We start from the raw sequence: 25571 nt of genomic DNA on the forward strand, positions 1-25571 counted from the left end.
ACGAAACATCCTGCTGACACCAAAGCTGGCATGTGACCCTGTGCACAGCTGAACTCTGCCCTTCTGAGCGTGTGGACCAGCCCAGCAGTTTAGTCTGTCATCAGCAGGCAGCACTCACAGCTGCTCCAGAATCTCCTGTCTCACAACTAACAGTCACCCAGTGATTTTCAGAACAGGCATTTCCTTTTAAACCATCTTCATTAAAAAGATTATGATCTGCATTCTAACAATCATTTTGTTGGGTTACAGTCCCAATCATCTGTCCTGTTACAGGTTTCACACTTTATGTTACTATACCTCCATCTTCATTTATCCAGTAGAGAAAAAGATTCATTGTTCCAACTTCAGTTATTTGGTGATCTTCTCCATAGAGCCACAGAACCTGCTGGCAGCCAAACTCCAGGGCTTCTTGCTGGGCATAAATAGCAGAACCGTAATTCCTTCAGGAAAAAAAACAAAAACAAAAACAACACCAGAGAGTTATGAGTACCTGGTTGGGCATCTTCTCAATTTAAACAAGATTTTGTGCACATCTACCTTATGAGCAAGTGCTCTGCAATAGTCACTGCTTGGTCCTGGGATATTTTCAGTGGAAGTACCCCACCAGTATTTTACTAGATTGTTTGTACCTGCAATCCAAAAACTTTAAAGGACTGAATAGCACCAAAAACTCAAACATATCCATCCAAACTGTATCAAACATAACTCTTGTTCCATATTCTGGACATTCTAATTATTGCAAGTAAAAACCCTCAAAAAGCATTTACCTTTATTTAGCAGTTGGCATCCTGGAGAGAGAGCAACAATTCCCCTCCAGGTTGAGGGGATTTTTGGTGGTTTTCTTGGGTTTTTTTGGTTGTTTTTTTATTAAATTCATCTATCTCATGTCAGATGGGGGATATATGTTAGATGGAACTCTTGGAGCACAAATAACACCAAAGGTGAGGGTTTTTTTCCTTAATAAAAGATATTAAGAGAACTAGCATATTCAGGAAATGCAATCATGTCTAGATTCATTCCATATCCTCTAGGAGCAATTTTTTCTAAAATGCTGTCTACAGAGTGAACCTGACTGAATAATGCCTACTGCTTTGAGGGGCAAAAAAACCACCTTTTTGCGTCTGATCTTCAACAACCTTCCAGACACAAAGTCAGCAGCTCCAAAATGCTGACCCCACTGAAGCCAAGTTTTTACCTCTGGGCACAAATGAAGTCAGTAATGACTCCAGACTACTCTTTTTCACAGCTGATGTATGTGGAAACGGGAAACAATATCTTTCTAGCAGCAAGCAAAATCTCATAAACAAAGAGCAGAGGTTCAGAAGATCAGCTTGAACTAAGGCAAGCTACTTTCCTGCCCTCTGATTACTCTACCAGCTCAGCTGAGCAGCACTTGACAGCCACTGACTCCTGCCTAGCAAAGAAACTCCTCGGTAGGACAGTCCAAGGAAGGAGGTCAGCAGCCAGAACTGCTCCCTGCTCTGCTGGCAGCAGGCTGCTGCACTGATGATGCAGCACAAAGTGGTGACTTCTGTGTCAACTGCTACAGGGGCAAGAGACCAAGTATCACATGGACACATTCCAGGTGCAGTTTTTCAGCTTGAGATGCTGTAAAAAAATCAACTGGCTGTAATATTCAAACAAAAACATGCAACTGAGTTGCATAAATAATATCAGCAAAGTAAAATTTTGAACTCTTTGTTGTAGTACGTTATTTATTTAACTACTGTATTTAATTTCTCTATTTCTGCTGGATTAGATACTTCACTAAACACCAAATCTGCTTCGTGAGCTGTGTTGAAAATGCAGGATGATGTCTTCTTACCCTCCCACTTTGCAGTCTCCTGTTCCCCCTTTCCACGCTCTTACGTATTTTGGATCTGCCCATAAGGATATTGGATTAAAGCTTCCACTTGCAAAGTAAGGGCCCACAGGGCTCAGAATGACATACAGTAGGGCTTTAGTCGGCTTCTTCACTCCAAGGGAAGGCTGAAAATGAAGAAATGTAAACAAATCAAAAGTTACTGGTGTCCTTTAAACACCAGGGGCTGCACCATCAGGTTTTGAAACACTGCTCTCAGTGAAACTGCAGCATGAGAGTGCTATTACCACGACAGTGGAAAGTGCTGCCATGAATAAAGAATATTTATATAACTTCCCCCCCGATCCAAGCAACACAACAACCCTAATATTATATTCTCACCATTCACTTAAAGCCATTCTGTTTATCTATATGTTATTCTAGTACTCTCAAATAGTTTCAAGTTTGAATTCAAGAATTCAAAGATTAGCTTAACAAACTGCTATACAGTTATATTGAAAGAATACAATAGAATACAATATAATATAATACAATATAATAAAATATAATATATTAATATAATAATATGAATTAATCATACCAGAAGCCCACAAAGCCTTCTGGGGGAAGGAGTGGCAAGACCCTCCTAGCAGTAACAACAGTGGAGAAACAATTGTCAGCTGCATTAAGTGAGAAGAACTGTCCAGTGCCACTTAGAACTGGCATTGTTAGAGTTGAGTGCTGGCTCTCTGAATGCCTGTGTGACAGCTAAACTATTTGCCTGCTAAAAATAGCTCACACAACAGTACAGGAAATAACCAACAATGTAAGAGTTTTTTCTCCCCCTCCTCTCTGAGAGAGGGCTTCTCACACTCCAAATCATCACCATCAATACTTGAAGGTGGAGGTAAGAAGTCTGGTGCTGGCCAGAGTTCTTCAGGTGCTGAAAAGGCTCCTTTGATTTCTGTCTACTTTGCTGCTTCAGAAAGACTTCTAACAGGATTAACTGAGATCCTGATATTTTTGCTGATCCGATCATTCAAAAGATTGGGTTTCTGATTGGGGTGATTCACAAAAGACTAGTAGGACATGCAACCTGGAAACAACATGTGAAAGTGGAAAGGCCACAAGTGTTGGCTATCCTGAAACAAAGCTCAGAGCAAAAGAACTTCCAAAAATAAAAACAGAGGTAAACACTCCAATTTTAATATCAGTACCTTATAGTCACTGAGTGGAGATTCTTTAATCTGAAAATCTGCAACTAGTTTAAAAGTATTAAATTAATGGAGTCCTAGAACCTATGTGAAATGTAAAATGCTCACATATGGTAACTACTTACAGATAGGGATACTGCACGAGCTTAGCTTACCTAGTTTAGAAACTACATTCTTTAGCTTCCTTGTGCTATGCTCTACCTTTGTATGTTTCCTTCTTACTACTGCTGAAAAAAAAGAACCTTGAAGGATTTAATAAAATAAACTCTCTGTTTCTAATTCCCTTTATCACCACTATAGAATTGACTCACACATGAAACTCAGAGAGGACACATTAATACCTATTTGCTAAGGAGCCCCTTAGAAGGTCAGTTTTCAAGAATAATTGACAGAGGGACTAGTCCTTAGGTCTGTATGTGTGTCTTCTGAGACATCTTAATTTACACGGTAAAACCTTCCAAAAACTCCTCACTAACAGGCATGACTTGAAATTACAAAACGTATACAGGAAGTTGTACTCCATTGTTGCCCTGATTTTTAAAAGTGTTTTCTTTTATAGTTCTTTTGAAAGTTTTAAAGTTATTTTAAAAGTTTCCTGTGCCTTCTGATGTTTACATATTTCTACTAGAGTTCTCACACAATGTTCATGTAAATAATGATTATTTTGCATTCTTCTTTGTGGGAGGAGAGAATTGATGGACTGTTGGTTTGACCAGTGTGGACTTTTAAAAATCAGAGCAACATTCCATCATGTTCTCTCCGAATTATTAGGATTTTAATATTACCACGTCAGGTACAACTATCCCTTCAGCACAACCTCAATTAACAAATATTGCTCCGTTCCCACTCTGAGTAGTGGGAGGAAACTCTGTTTTATTTTCCATGCTCTGAACCAGTGTGCCCACTGAGTGGCAGTGTGGTCAACCTTAAATTCATGCTGTGGACTCAGAAATAAAACCATAAAACCAATCTGCCCCCAAACTTCATCCTGTCACCTACTGACTGCTTAATAGCTCCCTGTATGGATGGAGGACTTTGCCTGCACCTAAATAAATAAAACAAAACAAGGAAAAAAACTCACCAATTAAAAAAAAAAAAAAAAAAAAAAAAAAAAAAAAAAAGAGAGAGAGAGAGGGGAAAAAAAATATTGCACACCTCAGTTCCAACAAGGGTAGGACGGATATAAAGGCTGGCAGAGGTTGAGTATGGGACCCATTCTTGCTCCACTTCCACAAGTTTACGGATGCACTCCAACAGCTCGTTCTGGTCAAAAGACTGGCAAGGAACAGAAAGGGAAAAAAGTACATGGATAAATAAAGCTGGAACATTTTGTGGTCTTTACAGATCCACATGCTCCAGGGAACACTTCCTCAGGATATGCAACAGTGACACACTGTAGAGGTTCACATCTCCCTTGGGTTCATTCCTCATATTTAATATCCCATGGTCTTAGCTACTGTGCCTTTTTGTGCAGTAACCCGAGTGACCTCCTTTGCTCCAAAGTATCCTCCTGAGATGGTAAAAAGGAGCTTCTGACCCCTCTTGCCTCCAAAGCATGTGGAGAACTCCCTGCGCAGCCAAATCTGCAGGCATGCTGCCAGCTACAGCATCACCTCTGCTACAGAAGAGCACTCTGGTTTACAACTCCAAGGGGCCAGCAAGTCTCCCAAAGTTCCCAAGTTCTTACAGCAACCAAGCTAATAAGCCTAGGAAGAAGCTGACCAGCCAAGATACAATTGCTAAAAGTGGTGTTAAGTTACTGGCATGACCAAAACCAAAGGCACTCAGGAGGCTGAACAACTTAACTGATGTGCAAAGAAGAAAAGGGAGAACATCAGCACAAGAGCAAATCAGACAGCTGTCTGCAGAATAGCATCCATCCCTCAGAAACACTCTGAGGCAGCAGAGAGACAGCAATGAAAGCAAAATACTCACCATTCTGATTTTAAAACAAGCACTTAAATGGTTTCCTTCAATGAATAAGATCTGTTAACAAAAGTTTTACCGTGCTACCAAAGACTTAAGAGTGTCTGAAAAATGCTACTGCTGAAAAGCCGTAGAGACCTGCACTCTGACAATGAAGTCCTGCTCTGAGGAGCCTGTTTCAAGGAGCAGGAGCTGCTCTGGGTACGTACTGGCAGAGTCGTTCTGCATGCTGATCGAGCCATCCTGTCCATGTTGAGGGCCGGGCGGAAGAGGCGGATTTTGCCATCCACTCCTCGGTACGCCTTCATCCCTTCAAACAGCTGCCAAGCCAGAGAAGGAGGGAGAGAGACCGAGGAATAAGTGAGACATGTCACCCCGCGATCATCCATGCAAATTTTGGAAAGAAAAGCTTCACCTTCCTGCTCGCTGCACTCAAACACGAAAATGCTAACTAGTGAATCCTGGCAATACACTCCAGTGGGAAAGATTTAGCTGAAGTACAGGCAGGTCATCTTTGTAATACCAACTTCAGAATTCCTCATTGTAATCTCTCTTTTTCATAATTTGGTTACAGCAATTAAAATTTGTAGCATGTGTTTGGCTTAATGATTCCCTTAACAATTCCCTCACATCCTGAGTCGAAACAGCATTTTCACTTCCATAAGGGATCTACAGAATTGTATTATATATATGTTAATTATTTTTAGAGCTCTGTCCAAAACACACCTTTGTTAGGAAGTATAGAGTAAGGCAACAGAGAGAATTCTTGTAAAATTCTTATTCTAGTTGTAGCAGGAGCTGGCCAGTTACTTCCCACTTATGCCCCTATGCTGTGGAATGGGATTTAGCCTGCATGAGAGAGATGCAGCCTTACTCTAAAGATAAAATGCATGAAAATATTTTCTCTATATACTTCACAGGAAATTTAAACAGAAGTTATCCCATCAAACTGCAGGATCCAGATAGCTGATGCTGACAATCAGAAACCTTTATCCTATCAATGCCCTCCCATCATCTCTTAACCACTTCAAAAAAACACACCCACCAAATATCCAGTTATTTTCAGTTACAGACTGGTGATTTCTAGTTATACTTATAGACAGAAAACACATGTATTATATAAGCTTACGTTAATATATATTTATACACATATCTAATTTAGATTAAGCATTAATGGCTCACTTATGCTTATAGACAACAGGTCATATTCTTAGAATTTTATTTTCCAAAGCATTTCTTTGTTCATTAAATTTCTAAATTCTATTAATTTAACTGCATCACTGCTGTCAGCCTCCTCAGGCTTCTCCTCCTCTGACTGTTCCACAAAAAGTGGCTGAACTGCATCCTATGTGGTTGGAAGTCTAGATATGCAGCTTTTTTATTTGGAAAAAATAATCCTGTATTTGTGCACAAGTAATTTTAACAGAGTATTTCAGGTTTCACTGTTATCAAATTCTATATTTTTCCATAAGGATCAGTGAAATGCAATCTTTAGAAAACTTGTGTGCAGTTCCATGGCAGAGCTAGGTCCTTCCACATGACAAATTTTAATTGGGTTGTAACTGGGTTGCAGAATCCCAGCAATTTTCCTCAGGCTGTGTGCCAATTATGTGGCAGAACCAGAATTAGAATCCAGAACTTTTTGCCCTCAAGACTTGTCTTAGTCCTATGGCAATGCTAACCTTATTAAAAACTTGGCACAATTTTGAAAAATAAGTTGTTCTTAGGGTAGACACGGTAACCATGAGGGAAAAAAAAAGGTCTTTAATAAAGGATAGCATAGCTGGTCAGATGGCTGATATTTTGATACGATTTTTACTGGGCTAGTCACTAACTGATAGCACATGGCTGGAATGTTGCTTTCTTATCACAGAACACACTTTCCCCCACCCCCACCCTTCTCCCAAACACATTCACAGAACTTTTAATGAGAGGGAAAAGGGAGGAATGTCACTACTAAGAGTTGATCAATGGTTTAACAGAAGTAAGAATCACATCATTACTGAAACACAAAGCCTTCTCAAAATGTTAAATCTTTTTCTCCAAAAAGAAACGCTTTTAATCTTCCAGAGCTCAGTAAAACCTTTCATTCATTAAAAAAGGGAGACCGTGATGTGTTCCAGAAATGTTCAGCTTTAATGAAAGCAACTGCTGTGGTTGCTTGATGGTTGGTTGCTACAGTGGTGTGAGAACAGTATTATCTGACATCTGTACATCACAGGAGCTGGATCTGGGGTTCAGCAGATCCAGATTACCACACTGCATCATGAAGGGCAAGGAGAAAGGGAAGGGAATGCCAAACTCATCACTTTCATTATACCCACTGTGTATTCATTGAGCCACAGCAATGACACCAGATTCTCCTCTGTCTGTCCTCTTGGCTAGAGGAAACGTGATGCAATAAGGGCAAAAGAATAAAAAAAAATGGAAAAAAAATAAGAGCATATTCATATTAGCAATGATTTCAGACCAGGCCAGAGGCCGAGCATTAAAGCAATATGCTAATAAGAGTGAAATACAGATTTGGGACTCCAGCGTGGTTTCTTACTTCCTGGGCAGATCAAGAGCTGCAGCCTAAGCCACAGGGGCCTGCTGTAATTTACACAGGACCTCTGAAGGCTTGGTGACTAGATGAGGAAAGAATCAGACAAAATAAAAACGGTGAAGGCAGGAGCTCAGGGACAACCAGCAGGGAAAGCTTCCCTTATAAGAGTGGTTAAAATACAAAAAAAAAAGAAAATTAAAAAGGAAAAAAGGAAAAATACAAGAAATAATAAAAGCAGCACAAGCAACTCCACACAGTTCAGTGGAAACACTCCCACCTAGCCAGAAGTGGGCTTCCATTTCAGGTTCTGTGCCCTGCTGGGGTTCCCACACAGGTTTGAGTAGCTGTGAGTAGCAGGTGTGCAGCCCAAGCTGCTCTGCAGGCACCAAAGGCAGCTGTAGGCAGCCATCAGCTAAGCACGGAAACTTTAACCACGCTGGTTTCCGACTTAACATACCACTTCCCAAGGTTCCTCACTGTCTGTTCTCTCCTTAAACACACTAGCTCTGAGTTCAAGGGACTGGTTCGGCAATGCAAGCTACCAACCTTTTAACCAGCTTCAACTAACTTTTACAAAGTACATGTTCAGCCCCCAAATTAAAGCTACTCTGAGAAACTCACGGTCATACACGCATCAGAAACAGTAACTGGACCAACCCACTGTCAGTGAACAAGAATGGTTTTTAAAATAAATTTATCACCACTCAAGAAAGACCTCACCTTCCCTAGGCTAGGACTTTAAATGTGCTGGCATCCCCAGGCCACAGCTGCTTCTGTGTTATACATAACCCTGTTGTAAATAATGCAATTATTCTGGAAGAACACCAGTTAACAAAACGAAATGTAACTCAATACTAATGAACTGAAGGCATTAAAACTCCTTGTATTACAAAGCTGTGGCTTCCAGAGCAAATAAAACAAAATGGTGGTTTCCAAATCAATTTACTACTCACTTCAATAGCATAATGCAGGGCCGAGGAGGCTGGATGTAATGAGAGGTTCTCTAGTGGCTTAATATAGGGTTTCTCCCATCCTGAAGCCAAGGACCATTCAATTGTCAGCATATTATCAGTGAACACAGTTCCAAACACCAAACCAGTGGGGTCTGGTTTTTCCTTGAACGTCGTAGCTGGGGTGATAATCAAGTCAGAAGCCTGAAGGAACACAGAGACAAAAATGGAAGTGTATCAAAATAATGAAGTCAGACTGATTTAAGATTATTCTGCATCAGTGAACAAGGACAAGCCTTAATATTTTCTCTGTAGGAATATTTAATGACATGATGGTTAAAGGCAACTAATCACTAAGTAGTTGGCAAAATATTCATAGAGTGCACACAAACATATACACAGTGCTATTATACAAGAATTAGTATGTTTTGAAATTCTGTTTAAGAATTAAGTTAAAGAAACAGTACAAAGTACAAAACCAGAAAATTAGCACATGAAATCTCTTGGACACTTAGGTTAACACTCCTGTACAAGTTCCAGAGACACCCAATTGCTGTTCCTCGGAATATCAGCTGATCATCAGCAATTAATCACCATCACAACTAGACAGATGTTACACTGAATTTCCTTTAATATATAAACCAATGTGAGAGATCAGAGCCAGCAGTCAGCAGGTTACTTATGCCACAATAACTTGCTCATTCAAATACTTATTATCCTAGGAAGATCCTGTTATCAAAGAAGGCTAAATGCTTCCCTACACCAAGGACTGAGGAGACTCTTATAAGCCACAACTAGCTGCAAACACGTGCCACAGGGTTTTGTACTGGTTTTGGCTGGGATAGAGTTAATTTTCTTCATGATAGCTCCTATGGTGTGAATCATCCTAAAGAACAGCAGGGAAATAAGGAATGCAGATCTCTGGCAGTCACTCCCTTTTCATTCACAGGCAGGGGCTGAACAACCAGAGAGGGCTACAAAGCAGGCAGAGCCTTGATTCACCCTCTCCTTTCTCTTCCTAGGCTTCCTTCTGAGCATTTAAACTGTGCTGCTCAGAGGCAAGGGAGAGTTCAAAGAATCATATTCAAAGCTCCATTCTCCTTCCTAAAGTAACTCAGAAAGCACTGGCCCTTACTGCAGACCCCCAGCTGAAATCCTGCTCCTCTGCCTTGAGTGCATATGGAATAGACTGGAACAGAGGTAGTCCAGAATACCAATCAAATAATTTGCAAAATTATTGTTTGATCTAAAAAAGTGCTACTGCAGGAGATCTCAGTGTCTTGACTTCTCACCACTTACATGGGTTTTTCATAATGAGACAACATCAGTCCCAAGGTTTTGAAAAAGTGTACCACCATCTCTGTTAGGAAAGTAACCTAATTTTCAGGATGTCTTTGATGAACAAAGACCTGTTTCTTATTGATTAGTTGTTTTGGTTTAGGTTTGGTTGTGTTTTTTGTTTTGTTTTATTTTTTGCTTAATGGATTAGATGCGAAATTAACTTAGAGCAGGAGCACATGAATAGCTAAAAGCTTGTTTCAACTATCTCCAATTATAAGGCTTGTCTAGATATTACAGTGCATTAGTCTGATTAAATTAATACATAATCTGATGAAACAACAATTACTCTTCTTAACTCTTCCCTTTATTTTTCTGACAGTGAATGCTCTAACGGGAGAAGCACCACCTAATGATGTTCTTAAACTAATTTTACCTGGCAACCTCTTAGCACTCTTATCAAGCTTTAGGGAAAAAAGGTATCACAGAGAAGTGGATCAGAATAAAAAACACATTATCATATGAAGCCTCTTAGAACTCCTATCAGTGTGCTGATTTCTGCTTTTATGACTCCCTTTGCTGCCTCCCCAGTGATGGTAGCACAACTACTTGAAAGGCATGACTTCAAAACAGTTTGATAAGTTTGCTGGGGTTAACAATAGCTTTTATTTAAAGATTGGGAAGAGTTTTAACCTCTTCTCATAAATCCACAAGCAGTGTAGAGGGGGCAGCAAGCTGAACAAGTGAAGAAACACACCCATTCCACTTCAGTTTGGGTCCCTTGAAGGCAGAAAGCCTGGACAGGTAGGAAACACTGTCCCTTATCCAGAAAAGAAGCAGACAATTCCCAGACCACAGAGCTTCCTGGAACTGCACAATCTGACCAGGGATCCCATTTGCTCTTTCGCACCTCCCTCAGAATTTGGGCAAACCAGCTTTCCTTCAGACACTGTGCCAACACCTGACTCAACAGTGCCAGGTACAGCACTTGACCCCTAACAATTCCTTCAAAGAACAGTAGGAACAGCCTGGCTAAGCCCTTAGAGACAGGCTAAACTGCACAGACCAGTAGGGCAACAATCACTCAACAGGGCAAAAAAGACAATTTTTCTCACTCTTATAACCCTGTTAAGCTCTCTTGAGATCCACTTTTTCAGTCATTATTTTCTTAATATCCTTTCTTAGGACTCTATTCCTTTACCCATGATGTCTTTTTCTCCATTTTTTTACCAAGCAGGGCAAATTAGCAGTGTGCAACAGCACCCAAATCTTTCAGAATCTAAATGCTTTTTATGTCAAAACAGCATCAAATGCTGCAATTCATTTGGGTTTTTTTCTTCCTCCATGTTATCCATGGAGGATAACACATTGGGAAGAGGTTTTGGAGGATCATCCCTGGAGTACTCTCTCCCACGGTGTGGGCTCAGCCTCTTCTGGGTCCTTGAGAAGTAGGACACCCCACACAACATCTCACCTAGTTCACAAACCCTTTGGGTTTCACTTGTTCAAGCAGCACCAGTAGGGAAATCAAACACTCAGAAGAACCCACAAAAGGCCAAGTGACAAATGCCAGGGTCCTATTAAGTATCAATGTCTATTATGTTAATATCACTCTTCAAAAAATTATCACAGTGCTACCCTGCTGTCACCTAAGACCTTTACAAACAGCAATTTACTTTCTTCCTTTGCCAACATTCCCCAAGCCCCAAAAGCAGCATGGTAAGGATGCATTAGGGATTGGCATTAGCTCCCTTATCTCCACTGTTTCTACTGCCAACACAAAGGGGAATTTTCAGCTAGGCTTGTGTTTTGTTTGCTTTGTTTATCCAACATGCTCTCAAGCACCTCCTGATGCTGTTGCCTAATAAAACCATTAAACTGGAAGGAAAACTGGTAAATGCTGAACAAAAAGGATAAGGGAGATTTAAAAAAAGAAGTGGATGTAGCACATGGTCTAACTGAATGCAGTTATTTGGCACCTATTCTCTTAAGTAAAATGACACAGTCCCAAGCCTGCAAAGTCTCCTTGTCACAGCAGAAAGGGATGTAGAAGATGTCCCTCCAACATCCCTGCCCAGGACACTCTGGTAAGGAACAGGAAATATCAGACTGCCCTGCCTATGGCAGGCAAAAGGGAAACCAGTTGCATACTGTTGATTTTCATGGCTTATCTGGCAACATTACACCTACAAAGGGTCGCTGGCCCAAAGAGACCCTTTTTGAGAAGCCCCTCAGCTGAAAAGTGCCTGTTCATTCCAATGCAGTTTCTTCCAGGGCGAAGCTTTACCCAGCCCAAGTGAAGAAGACTTACTGTAATTATATGAAACTCAAATTCATCATTTGATCAAAACAGATCATCTCAGTTATGAGCTGGGTCAAATTAAAGGTGACATGCTGGTCTGTGTCAATTCTAATCAAGGCTGTGACAAGCCATCCTGGTGCCTGGCTGAGCTGTCACCTCAATGCTTGCGCCACCCAACCTGTGCAATAGCTTTAAGTGGATCTGGAGCCGACAGCAACCCCTTGCCAGAGCTGTTACTCTCCTTGCTGCATTCCTACCTTTCTTACCCTAGACAGCTGTCTCAGGTCGGTGCAGATGGCAAATGCAGATTTTGTCCTACGCTTTCTAGCAAGTTTTCTCAAAGCCTTCCCAAATGATCCTTGGCTGCAGTTGTTCACACTGCACTGAAAATCCTAGACCATAAGCTGCACCAGGTCTAACTCATTCGACACTCCCAAATTTTTCTAAGCACTGTGCTAGGCCAGGCATTTCTATCCCTTAATTAAGTAAAATGAGATCTGACTGCCCCAGCTGTAAAATAACCCACAGGTCACCTAAAAACAGCGGCAAGTTTCAGCAGAGATCCCGAAAACATTAACATGAACCCAAGTGAGACTGACTGTAATCTCCTCTGATGAAACAAGTAACCTCCCTGACCTCCAGTCTAGGTGATTAATTCAAGACCACAAGCAACCGCAATAATTTTTTTCTTATGCTGAATTTGTAAGCATATCCTAGGAAAGATCAGGGCCTTCTCATGCAATAACAAACACAGAAGCACAGGCAACATCAAATAACTTGTTTTGCCCTTGCACTTGTGAACAGCAGTGGAACAAATCCTGAGGAGACAGATTACAAAAAGCATAAGGAATTACTATGATGGGGAAAGGTAACAAAGCATAGCTGAGGAGAGCTGGAGAGAATGAGTTTGGGCCTTTACAGAATTGTTTTGATCAGGCTCCAGGGATGAGAATTTCCTGCCTTTCAGTCCTTATGGCTGTGGCACCCTCACCTTTTTCAGCACTCAGCTTTCCAGCCACTCTTCCCCACACATGGGGCACTGCCTGGGGTTGTGAGTTGTGGCTGAGAGCCTGACAGGGCAGAGGTGGGAACCAAGCTTGTGCAGGTGTTCATGTCACAGGGTATCGGGAATGTTCATGGGACATTGAATGGATCTTGGTATTGAACACACTCAGGAGGCGACAGGACCAAACTTCATGGGCTAAGACAGTTTAATATCTGGGTGATATGGTTTAGGGGTTGCAGTGATAGTGCTGGATTGACAGTTGGATTCAATTATCTTCAAGTATCTTCCAACCTTGATTATTCTATGAATAAAGGAAAACAAAACAAAACCAAACAAGTGATGCAAAAGACCACAACACCTCGCTACCAGCCACCTGATACCTGACCAGTGCAGGAAGAGCAGGAGCTTGTAGCTGTGCTGCTGAACAGACATGGGGAGTGGGCTATCCCCAGCAGGGCCAGCTGTCCCGGCTGTGTCCCCTTCCCAGCATCCTGCTCACTGGTGCCAGGGTGAGGAGCAGAAAAGGCCTTGGCACTATGCACTCAGCTGTGGTTCAAACACTGTTCTGGTCACAAATTCACAGCATGGCACCACACAAAGTTAACTTGATTGCTGGGGTTCAGAGAAACAAAGGTTTTGCTCTAAGGCTGTGGGAGAAATCCCCTTAGTTATGTTGAGCAAAAACTAACCCCCACTGCCCCCTGGGAGTTTGCATGTTAATGATTACTAGAAAGTTCTTTGTTCCTCCTGTTGTAACTGCTGCATTGATTTTAATATTCCTAACCCCAGTTTATGGTTGGTACCCTGTCCTCAGAGTCCACCCCTAACCCATCCTACAGACAGAGAGACAGATAGACAGACAGATAGGTATCTCACTGATCCTACCCTGACCCTTGCCCTTTTAGTGCGCCCCATACCCTGTTTGCTGTCTCTGCTGTTTGCTGCTTTCACTATTAAAACTATATTTTATTTTCAGGTCACTAAATCATGCCCATCTCCTTATTTACCTGCCACGTGGACTTCCTCTGAACAGTCCTGAGGTGACATTCAGCCACACCATCCGGGGCCTGGGTGCTACACTTGATCCCATTCCAAACCAACCCACATGCTCTGTGTGCTGGTACGCTCAGGAGACACCAGGCACAATCACAGCCTAGGGATGCCCCCGGTCATCTTCTGTTCCATAACCCGTCCTCAGCTTCACGGGAAGCTGGAACAGGGCAGACACAAGAGCAAGGCCTGCCTGATGCTGGAGCAGCTGGGGATCAGCACTTTCCCCTCCCTCCCCAGCAGCCCCCACCATGGGAGTCACCAAGCAGGCAGGCAGCTTGAGGAGATGCAGATCTGCTGCCATGCTGCACTGTGCCTCTGCCCAGGGAGGAGCGAGTGCCAAGGCAGCAATCCAGTGCTCTGCATGGGGGCTCCATCTCCCTGAGGGGGCTTGTGGAGGAAGGACTAACAAATGCCAGGCCATCACTTGCTGTCCTTTGTCACTCTGTTCTCACAAGCAGAAGCTCATCTGCTGCCCCATCTGGGAACGCCTGCTGTGCCTCTTCTTGCAGACTGCATTGACAATTCAGAGCTTGTCAGCCCCAGCACCTCCAGCCAGCAACACCCAGGCTGTCCCACAGTACCCGAAGGCAGCCACCTTTCCTGTCACCCTGGGACAGAAAGGCAACAGTGTGCACAAAACTCACACCAAGAACACCAGTCCCCCAGCTGCGTGCCAGCTCACACTGCCAAGGGCAGCAGCCCCTGCCCTGCCAGCGCCAGGGCTGTCCCGTGGCTCAGCAGCCTCTCCCCAGCCCAAGCCACGCAGGATCCAGCCCTGAACAGCACTCACAAACACCACGCAGCCCAGCGTGGCTCTCCCACAGCTCCACTGCCAGCCTGGCCCAATGCAGAACAATGGTGGCTGAGGAAGCGCCACGGGCAGCCAAAATGCACCACAGGATGCACCACACTGCCAGCACCCTCACCCACCACAAAGCCCTTCTGCTCATCACCACTGGGAGATCCCACATTCATTTCCCAGCTTCTTTTTCACCATCTTCTTTGGAAAAGACTGCCAGTTCCTGGGGCACAGACCATCACTTTCTGTACAGAGCCAGGCCCTGTATGGCTCTGGTCACAGTAATAAAGTCTGCAGTAGAAATAATACAAACACAGAATTCTATCAACTCCAAACAAGAGTAAGAGAGTCAAACACATTCTTAGAAGTCTATAAGCAGCTTGTAAGTATAAAGCAACATTTATGTAAGCTATCCTATAATCCCATTACCATCAATAATATTTTAAATTTACAACAGAGCCTGAGGCTTGAGGATGGAAAGTGTGCCAAGATGTTATAATAAGATTTGAGGAGGGAAAAAAGCCTTATTTTTACTACTACTACTATCACAAAAAAATTAAATCTTCTGTAATCCCAGAGTAAATATCAAAAACAACGGATATCTTTCAACATAAAGCTTCCCTGAAACTTCATCTGAGAATATGTTAGCACATGTAATTGGACTGAGTCCTGGAATCATTGCATCAGGCTGGCTGTACATTGGGTAATAAACCACAAAACAAATGACAAAGCAAAAGAGTCAAGGCTCTGAAACTGCTGTGAGAAAGTCATGGAAACAGTAGAAAATATAGCTGGAAGGACTGTGTCCAGTACATCCTCTGCAAGGCCTCCAACCCAAACTATTCATAACAGATACTTCTCAGATATTTGTCTCACCAAAGAATGAAATTCTGCTATGCTCTGTAAGAAAAGGAGGGCAGCATGACCTACTGCTGGCTCCTTTAACCTTTCCCCTGATCTGACAAAGGTTCCAATTTCTGATGCAGGAATGTTTGATCTGCAGCAGTAAGTAGGGAAGTAAACCTGTTCTAACAAAAAAACAGAGAAGTAATTGGAATTGACATAAATTTCTTCCCTAAAGGAATGAGAAGGGCACCCAGGACAGCAGCACAGCTGAAAATATATCCTAAAGCTCTCAAAATACAACAGAAGGGAAAGAAAGATGTTGGAAAGCTACAGTCAGGCTAGATGACAGAGAAAGCATAAAAAATGTCTTTTGCCCTAAAAACATATCATTCATTTCAACAGCACTAGCTAAATTTTAAGAGTTTTTCAATGTTGCTGAAATGCTGCCTGCATAACTTGCCTCTGATTTGATCCAGAGACCATTTAAGTTAATCGAGACCCTTTCTTCCAGCTTTGTAGGAATCTGGACTGTAAAGCAAGCAAAAATACTTGAATCTTTACAGTCTCATCCCTTTCTTCTGCTTCAGGAAAATTACATGGCTTTATAATTGTTAGGTGTGGGGCTTTTTTCCTCCATTACTCATTAGTCTCTTCTCTACTGACATATTTCAAAAGACATGTTTTTAAGGTTAAGAAAGATGCTGGAATGGGGGTCCTACAGTTACTAAGGAAACCTTCCACCTGATAATGAGGAAATCTTAAGAAACATATCTACTTTATTTTAGAGGTCTACCTCCTCTACTCCAGCTATTTGATTTTTCAGATCTACAAAACAGTCAGTATCTCTCATAGCAATAGTTCTCTAAAGCATTTCAAGTATAATTCTCTCTATGCAATTCAAACCACAAAGACATTGATGAGACTATTAAACATTGCAATAAACCAGACACACTTGCTGTATTTTGGTCCCAAGAATCACTTCTGTTTGGTAACAGCTGCTCCAATCACCTAAGTGGGGTGATCAGGAAACGTGAGCAGGCTTAAATGCAGCCAATTGCACTGGTGTGAAAAACACACTGCTGTAAGCTCTCTGTTACTTTTGGGCAAGTCAACTCTAAAAACCCTCTTTGGCCATGCAACTGCACGTCTGCAATGTACACACACCTGGGATTCAGATTAGAAAGAAGCAGTTCCATTTAGGGAAACACAGATTGCAATTCCATAATAGCAGAAAAGTCCTCTCATATGTTTGTAAGAAAACATTAAAACAGAAAAAACCAGAAAAACCCAGAACAAACAGAGATAGAACCATTCTTCACTAATGGCTAGTTACCTAATTCATGTGGTTCAGTAATAACACAAACTGCTTCTTCTCAAAGATCTGACAGTTTGGTTAATGCAATTCCTGATGCTGTGCTGCTCCTTGCCTCACAACCACTGTATTTCTGTGTAGAAGCATAAACACAATGTTCCATTTTTAGAAAAAGCTTCTCCCAGGCAAACTCTGAGTCTAACACAAGCTGAGGGCTCACACTGGCCTGTGACACAAGACTGGAATGGAGAGGTCTCTGACATTTCACCAATAACACATCTCTGCACAGAGATTCAACACACTACTGTCTCCTGGTTTGGAAAATATCATTTGTGTTTCACATTAAGCAATTGAAACAAAAATTAGATTTTTTGTACCTAACCTTCTCTGAAAGAAGTAGTCATGCTGAACGAAGAAATGAACTGCAAACCTAAATTCCAGACAAACAAGTTGGAAATATTTTACCTAAGCAGCCTGGCCAGTCACAAACATGTTGTGTGGAATAGCCAAGAATAGAATGATAATCTCGCATGTCCAAGTCCTGAGCAGCTCCAATTAAATCTTCTTACCCTGATTTTAATAAGCTTGCAGACATGCAGGGAAGTGGATTCATGGAATGCAGGCATTCAAAACCTTTTGGATATACAAAATGCTTTCATGGCACAGTCTCTATATTGTACAGAGGTTATGGGAACCATTTAAAACATGCAGTTAACCACATCTGACTCTTTCTCAGATTCCATCTCCCTTTCACACTGGCAGAAAGAAGGCAAACTTAAATATTGCCATGAAATTCAGCGTCTGATCTGCCAATGAAAATGCCATAGTTTGCCATTTCATTCCACTCAGTGCTTTCTTAGAAACAGGGACTAAAAATGGGATTAACAGAAACCTCTTCCAACTCTCTTAGCTGTTAATTCATGGGAAGTTAGGCTATCCTTTCAAAAGCAAGCAGGAAGGCCAAGAGAATCCTATGAAAAAAAACCAAATCAACGTAATTATTTTCCTAAATTGTAGCTTCTATTCAAGTATGTTCAGCAAAGAAAACATTTACTTTCAAAACTGGGGACATGACAACACAATGACATTAAAATTTAAGAAATCTTGGAAATAGGTATGGACACTATGGATTTTTTAAGTTTTGGAGTAAATTCTTAAGTTTACTTTGATCAGTGACTGGTGCTAAGCCTTGCATTTTAAAAGCAATTCTTTACCTTGGGAAAAACAAACCCATAAAATGATACAAGCTAAATGCAATCTCCAAAATTCCAGTAAAATTTCTGTGCTTTTACAGACACATCTTAAGCTCCTAGTGAAAAAAGTGATAAAGCATCACTTTCTTGTGCTATAAATCAACTCGGCCAAACTGCCCCTGGCTGTTTTTTTAGCAGTTTCCTTTTAGCTTGGCTTAAAGCTCCTGTTACTTGCCGAAGACAATTAGCTTTATTTGCAAATCCTTCAGCTCCAGATAAGGGGACAATCCGTTCCTCTACTACAGCTTAGAAAACCTATTTGCTAAAAGCCTGCAACTATTTGAAGAACATTACCAACTTGAAGAGAAACACAGAAATACTTGCCATCAACCTGAAACTGAAAGAAGCTGCCATGGACCCCAGATTCTTTCCTAATAACTGGAATGAGAGCAGCAGATATGTGTCAGTCTGGTGCACCTATTAATAGCAATACTCAGGAGAGTTTGTGACATGCCCAAGTGGATGCAAATATCACAGAAACCACTCAGCACTCTTTATCCTGGAGCTGGTAAAGATGAGGGAATGGATTTGGTTGTAAATCACCTGAAATAATTCTGCAGCTTATACATACCTGCTAGAATGCATAACCAGGAAATATGAAAGCACAGTGATTTAACACTCTTATTACCCATCAATCTTTCTAAATTGAACACATCATAAGAAACAGTTTTGTTACCACTGACAATTACATAAAGCAAACAGATTCCTCTGAAATCAAAATAAAATCAGAATAACCTTTTCTGAGGCAGTGCCCAGCCCACACATGCTAAATATTGTTATGACAGTAACAGAACCGGCCTCTAGCTTGGCATTCCTGATGTAACAGTGGCCACAGCTATGCACTTCCACGGAGGTGATGCAGAGATGAGCTACCAGGTAGCTGACAGGGCTTTAGCTGAAGAGGATCAGACTGGACACCAGGAAAACAGGAATTCTTCAGGAGAGCAGCCCAGCACTGCATTCAGCAGAGCCACATAGGGCCAGCTCCAGGGCTGATGAGAGCCCCACTTCCAAAGCACTTGGATATCCTTCCTGTGTCCTGTTACACACATATCCACTGGGTTGTTTCTCTTTTACTGTTTCAAGGCAGTTTCTATACAAGCAGATTTTCTCTACACACATTCTGGGGAACTACTGATCATCACAGCATCAAGATGCCATTAAATTTCTATAATATATCTTTCCACATAAAATTTAATAGAAAGGAAATGTTCTATCTCATCAAGCAAAATTTAAAATGGAGTCTAATATAGAATTTTAAATGGCAGTGCAGGGTATTATTCTAATATCCCCACCTAACACTCAAAACCCTTGAAGAATCAACAGCTGTAATATGATAAAAAGCCTCAATGAGTGTCAGTAGAAAACAACAAACTGAGGACAAGCTGGGGAGGAAATAACATGTATTTGAAAATATATAAATCATGTAAATTGCTTTATATTTATTAGCCTTGTAGGTAATATGGTAACTAAAACGGCATGTTTCCTCATTCCAAAAATACTTGAGTGTTCCCTTGATCCATATGCTCTGAGCAAGTCAGTAATTTTACCTACTGCTCCTATAAAATGAAAATAGAGGAAAACTGTTGACGACTTCTTAAACTCTTCCAGAAGTGGAATTTTAACCCTGTCACACTAATGTGCTAATGTGATAAAGCCAAGATGATACTTTAAAAATTAGACTGTTCATTATTTTATTTACTTTGATCTTTGCAATTGATGGGAAATGAGAAAGTTAGTTAAGAAAATAATTTTCTTCTTTCATAAAAATAAAACAAGATCAGAGAACCGTTTGTTTTTTATCACTGTCAGCAAACTTTTCACATACCATATAGTTTTCTAAAATAAAGCGTAAAAACATCTATTTTCTCAAAAATTATTGTTTTCTCTCCCAATTCCCAGAGTAAGGAATCCTATATCCCACTGTATTCACCACAAATCACAGGTCCCCTTAGTATGAAAATGGTTATGGCTCACAGTAATATAAAACTTTCACTGGCAATCTCTCAATTTGAACCATGAATGGAAATCTGAGCCTGCACTGGAAAAATAATTTCAGTTTCTTCTTGTGGAAAATACAGTATAGCTTTGGAAAAATTGTCAGGTATTTTGGTTGGGGCTTTTGGGGGGATGGTTTATATATAGAGAGTGGAAATAATCTTTATGTTCAGATTTGTACAGTTCTCAGCACAGTGTCACTTTATTCACAGCCTGGGCTTACAAACATTACAGCAACGCAAGAAACAAATAACAAGCCATACACCACCATAGAAAATTCAGTATATCCAGCACCTCACCTGGCTAGAGGTGAGATAGCCTGAATTGGAAGCCATGCAGGCATATCAGCAGAGCACTGCAAGCCAAAGATCCCCACAGGGATCAGCAGCTGCAGCACAGCTCTGCACCAGCCTGCCCATGCAGCTGCCAGGGGCTCACATCCCACTGGTTCAGAGCCTGGAAGGTCGGGTCTGCCTGCAGAAAACTCCCTGGGAGCACTCACAGATATTCAGAGCAGCACCAGCACAGAAGCCCCAGTTAAACATTTCTCATTCTTCACATGAGCAATTCAATCCAGGTCCACTTGTAAACTACAGCTACTCCATTCTGCTTCTGTGTAGCAAACCAACCAGCATTCCCTAGAAATTCCCTAGAAAGACTGCACCACTCTGGCTGTTAAAAAGTAGAACAAAAGAACTGAACTTTGCACCATTACTATGCCAATTTTTCCAGAGCTTCAGATCACTGCAACTCAGAGGAATAGGTCATACCTTTTTGAAGTATTCCATGTGTAATCTCAAAGGGAAAACAAATTCCAAGACAAAAGGCTACGTTAAATCATCTTTTGGGATATGAGAGAAATAAAAGGTATCACAGAAGCCTTTAGTTTCTTAACATCAAGTACTAGGAATTCCAAGTCAGAATTCACAGATTAAAAGAAAGCAAATCAGAGTTACATATGGAAACAGACTGCTACATTCTCCAAACAATATTAATTCTGTTTTGTGACAGCACAATAAGCAGAATGAATGCATTAAAGGAACTACCAGATTTTTAGTCATAAAAATTAAGTGCCTTAGACATAATTGTGTGCTGTTTCGTGGTATTACTGGATGCAAGTATAAGAACAAAATCAGACATGTGAATTTCTTGATCCAACTTCCCAAAAAAACATTCAGTGGCACAAAGGATGACTGTATAATCCATTGCTGGTGTAATATCCCCCTCACAGAGATCCAGTGCTGGCTACAGACAAAAACTACAACTTAGGTGTGGTCACAAATCACCATCTGCTATTTAAATAAATATATTCATAAATGCATCCAACAGCTGAGGGAGGGAAGAAGATTTCAGTCACGTGGAAGGAGCTTGGTAGATAAATCCTGGAGATCTGCCACTCTACAATGCAGGAAACTGCAGCATAATCACTATTTCCTTCAATGCTTCTTAGCTGTTCCAAGATCACTGCTCAACAAGGCAACTCTAAATGTCATATATTAAATGCCTTGTAAGCCACAGACCTGCCAGGATGACATTTTTAACTGCAGAATTGAGTCAAATTAAGGTAGCTCAGTGGCAATCGGGACAAAGGAAATGCCAATTCTGACCAGCTGCTTTTAAAGAAGTCTATGAGAATAGAGAACAGCCAGCAGTTAGAGGGGCTCACTGCCTACCAGAAATGGAAGTAACATTCATGCCTTCCCTCCCAGTGTACAGGGACTTTCTGACTCCACCTTTCAAACCCAGGCAGAAACTGCAGCAAAACTCAGAGCAGCTCAAGCCACCTAAAAACCACAGCACTGCATTCTAAACAAATGCCTTCAGAGGGCTAATCTGGCATTCAGATGTTGGGCAGGACCCACTGTAAACAGTATGTTTTATGTAAGCTTTAACCAAAACCATACCCTGTTTTCTGCACTCCCACAATCTTGGATTGCTTAGGTCACTGGCACAAAATCCAGCTTTCCTCAGCACAGTCAGCCCCATGGGTCAACTTGATTCCTTTGAAATATTATTAGCTATAGTTTCTGAAATTGTAACCCCATAACTGTCTTCCACAAAGATGTTTGAGAAGCTCCCTAGAATGAATCCAGGCTTTTTTATTTTCATTTTCTTTTGCTGGTTTTGTCTTTATGTATGAAGTTTTTCCTTCTTAATTTTACTGTGAATTTAAAGAGGCTGAAAAATAATTATTATAATGCATGATACAAGAAGCAGGACCTATATTCTCATCTTAACTTTCATACACACACTTCCCACAGTACAGTATTTTCTAGAAACCTCTAGATTTCTAGAAAATCTCAACTCACCTTCAGACACAGAGCCATAAGGCAGGAATGAAGTCTTACAAATTAGACTTCAGCCTGAGCCAGCTGCTTTCTCCTAGCATTATTCCCTTTATGACCACCTGTCCCACCTGCTAATGTATTTTCCCCCTCACCCAGCCTCTCCACTACAACGATTTGCCATTCCAGCTGACACGCAAATACCAATGGAAAGGAACCTGGACTAAATCCAGCTTTGTGCCACTCGGTATTTGGAGCTTTGGTAAGGCACCTGCTTGACTGCTGGTATAATTACTTCTGCCTTAAGCCTGTTTTAGCTTATGCCAAGTTCACCTGTGACCCAAACACAAGAGTTTGTTGTCACTCTGCCTTCCTTCTGGACTGCCTCAGTGTATCAAACATAGTTCAGTTGGTTACACAAGGGTCTCCTCCTGTACAGCAATTCTTGTTTGCAAATGCCCCCAGCACACTCTGCTGAATGAATCTACTGAAATCTGTTGATTGAAGGTGAATCCACAAAACAATCCTTGCACTCCAGACTTGTGGTTTCAAAATTGGCTGCATGCCTGGTTTTGTCAGCATTTTTCAAATCAGATCTTCTGGCAGAAAAGTCATCCTGAATTTTCCTCCTTGGGCAGAACTGCCAGAAGAAATGAGGAAGAGAAGAACTGGGAAGGGCCGAGAATGAGGAAATAGAGATTAAATGGCATGCTACTACATGGTGAAATTCTGTAGTCATGGATTCTCAAGAATTCCTTGCTGTTTTCAATGAGACCAACATCAGAATAAACCTTATCAAAGAGTCAAATATATTTACTGCAGCATTAATTTTTCATATCTGTTTAAAGCTTGAGAACTGAAGGGAAAATAATTACTTAAGCATAGTTCAGAAGACTGCACAGCTGTGGCACTGCCCAAAAATGTCAGGAAGAATACAACACTTACAAAGCATATCAGTCTAATTTCATCTCATGTACTGCTGACAATAGTCAGAAATAACAGGAACAGAACTGCTGAAAAAATATGAGTTTTTCTGAGTGCTACTTTAATATTTCTGCAAAATATAGATAAGGTTCTTTTAAAGACTGTAAATCGTGGAATGAGAGAGAAAAAGAATTACAGATGTGTGACAAAGAATAAAGACAAAAGATGTATAAAAGGCAGGAAAAAAGGAAATTAGGATGGATGTAGAATTCAAAGGAGCACATGCTGACAGGTTCTGCACTTTTAGCAGAAAACTGGAAGCTGACATCTGTATCCATACAGTTTTAAAATGAGCTCTTAGTTACTAGCACTGCATTCAGGAAGGAGACAGAGAAAAAGAATGGTATTTTAGCTGAGCTCATTTCTAAGCATAAGATTAAAATAAAAAGAGAGGGATGCAATTTCATGTCAGCTCCTGGCAGCTGCTCAGCATTCCTGACTATCACAGCCCTGTTTGCTGTGGAGTGCTGATAATGCTCCAGAGCTGCAGTGCTTTGGAGCCCTTCTGTGATCCTCAGCTCTGCAACTTTGGGACCCGATGGAAAAAAAAAAACCTTTTTCTGAAGGCCATTCACACATACCTTGAAAGATTCAGTCATTTGCTTTCCTGTTTCTCCTGAATATCCTCCTCCCGTGCATTCATTCTGGCAGCCCTAGAAAAAAATAAAACCAGAGCAAATCAAATTCGGTGCACATTTCAGGAAAGCTGATACACATTCAGTTCATTCATTTCAGGGGCAGATTGTATTGAATCATCAGACCTTGCCATCAGCAAATACATTAGCAAGAACTTTGAGATGAGTTCTTAGCACAACCTTCCACCTTCTCAGTTCTCAGTTTTATTTCAGTCGCTTTATTTTGTGCAGCTGCATTTCAGGGCTTCATATATGTAACATATATATACACACATAATATCCTAGATTAGATTATCAAACTCTGTAGTGTAGAAGGTTATGGCCAACATCACAAGTTTTTTATTCAGAGCTGAATAAATAAATTTGGTTTTTACTCAATTCCATCAGAGTCAAGCTTCTCTACTAAAGCATCTGCCTAATAGGTTTGGTTTTGCCTTTAAGAGAAGGTTCAGTAGGCAGAATCGAAGAAAAAAGAAAGCATTGGTTTTGTTAAATCCTTCATTAAACAAAGACAGTAATAAGGAATTATTCACCTATATTAATAAATAATGAGAATATTTTGCATTATCTGCAATGTGGAACTTCAGGCTTCTGCAAAGGAACTGGGAGGGCAAAGAAATAAAAAAAAAGAAAAGGAGTGCTAATTCCAGGCATCCTTCTGTTCAACAACAGAGGGATAAGAGACAGGGGGAAGCCATCTACCTAAAAACAAAATTCCCAGTTCCCACAGCATCACATGAGCATCTCTACAGACCCTCCTGCAGTACCTGTGCCTTCCCTGCCAGTTACACCCAACAGCACAGAACACAGGAATAAAGACATCCCTAACAGGGCTCCTTGCTTCCCAGCAGCCCTCAAGGAGGAGCTGAAAAAGTGAAGTGGGTGCAGAGGCTTGGGAGAGGGAAGAGGGCACCAGCAGCAAGAGCTTGGGGTGATGGGCCATGAAAGAGGACAGCCAGGATGATGGCATTAGGGTGCACAGCTGGAAGGATGGTGGCTCTCAGCCTCGATGCATCTCAGGTCCAGATGGGAAAGCCCCAGATCAAAGGTACAATCCCCTGATGAAAAGGTGCAGAGAAAACCTTTCGTGGTCAGCCTATGAGATCCCAGGGGGCAGGCTTGTGTTAGAGACACAGCAGCCACCTGTCCTGCAGCAGCCACCAAAATGTCCAAGGCTGGGACCACATGGACCACAGGCTTACACATAAGGCAAATAACATGATTTTTTTCCCCTTTACAGATCTTGGGAATATAGTAAACATTAAAAAAAAAAGAGGCAAAAAAAAAAAAAAAAAACAGTATTTTCAGTGGACCTTCCACAGATCACAGCCTTGCTAGCAACAAAAAAAATAAAAGGCAAACTCCCAGCCACAGCAGATCTCAC

At 41.3% G+C, this 25571-nt stretch overlaps 1 protein-coding gene across 2 annotated transcripts in view; it reads right to left on the bottom strand.

Moving 5' to 3' along the window:
• LOC110482640 (branched-chain-amino-acid aminotransferase, cytosolic) overlaps positions 1-25571 on the bottom strand; it is a 59961-nt gene that overhangs the window by 19779 nt on the left and 14611 nt on the right. The window contains exons 2-8 of one of the 2 annotated variants that reach the window (XM_031507952.2): positions 24134-24205; positions 8440-8640; positions 7266-7322; positions 5151-5261; positions 4171-4290; positions 1826-1989; positions 298-440 (exon numbers count right to left, since the gene is read on the bottom strand). In XM_031507952.2, coding sequence (XP_031363812.2) covers positions 298-440; positions 1826-1989; positions 4171-4290; positions 5151-5261; positions 7266-7322; positions 8440-8640; positions 24134-24205 — 868 coding nt within the window. The remainder of the gene's footprint in view (positions 1-297; positions 441-1825; positions 1990-4170; positions 4291-5150; positions 5262-7265; positions 7323-8439; positions 8641-24133; positions 24206-25571) is intronic. The other variant, XM_021552051.3, reaches the window with a different exon arrangement.

Source organism: Lonchura striata, chromosome 5, assembly GCF_046129695.1.
Source record: "Lonchura striata isolate bLonStr1 chromosome 5, bLonStr1.mat, whole genome shotgun sequence".
In the NCBI taxonomy this organism is placed as follows: Eukaryota; Metazoa; Chordata; class Aves; order Passeriformes; family Estrildidae; genus Lonchura; species Lonchura striata.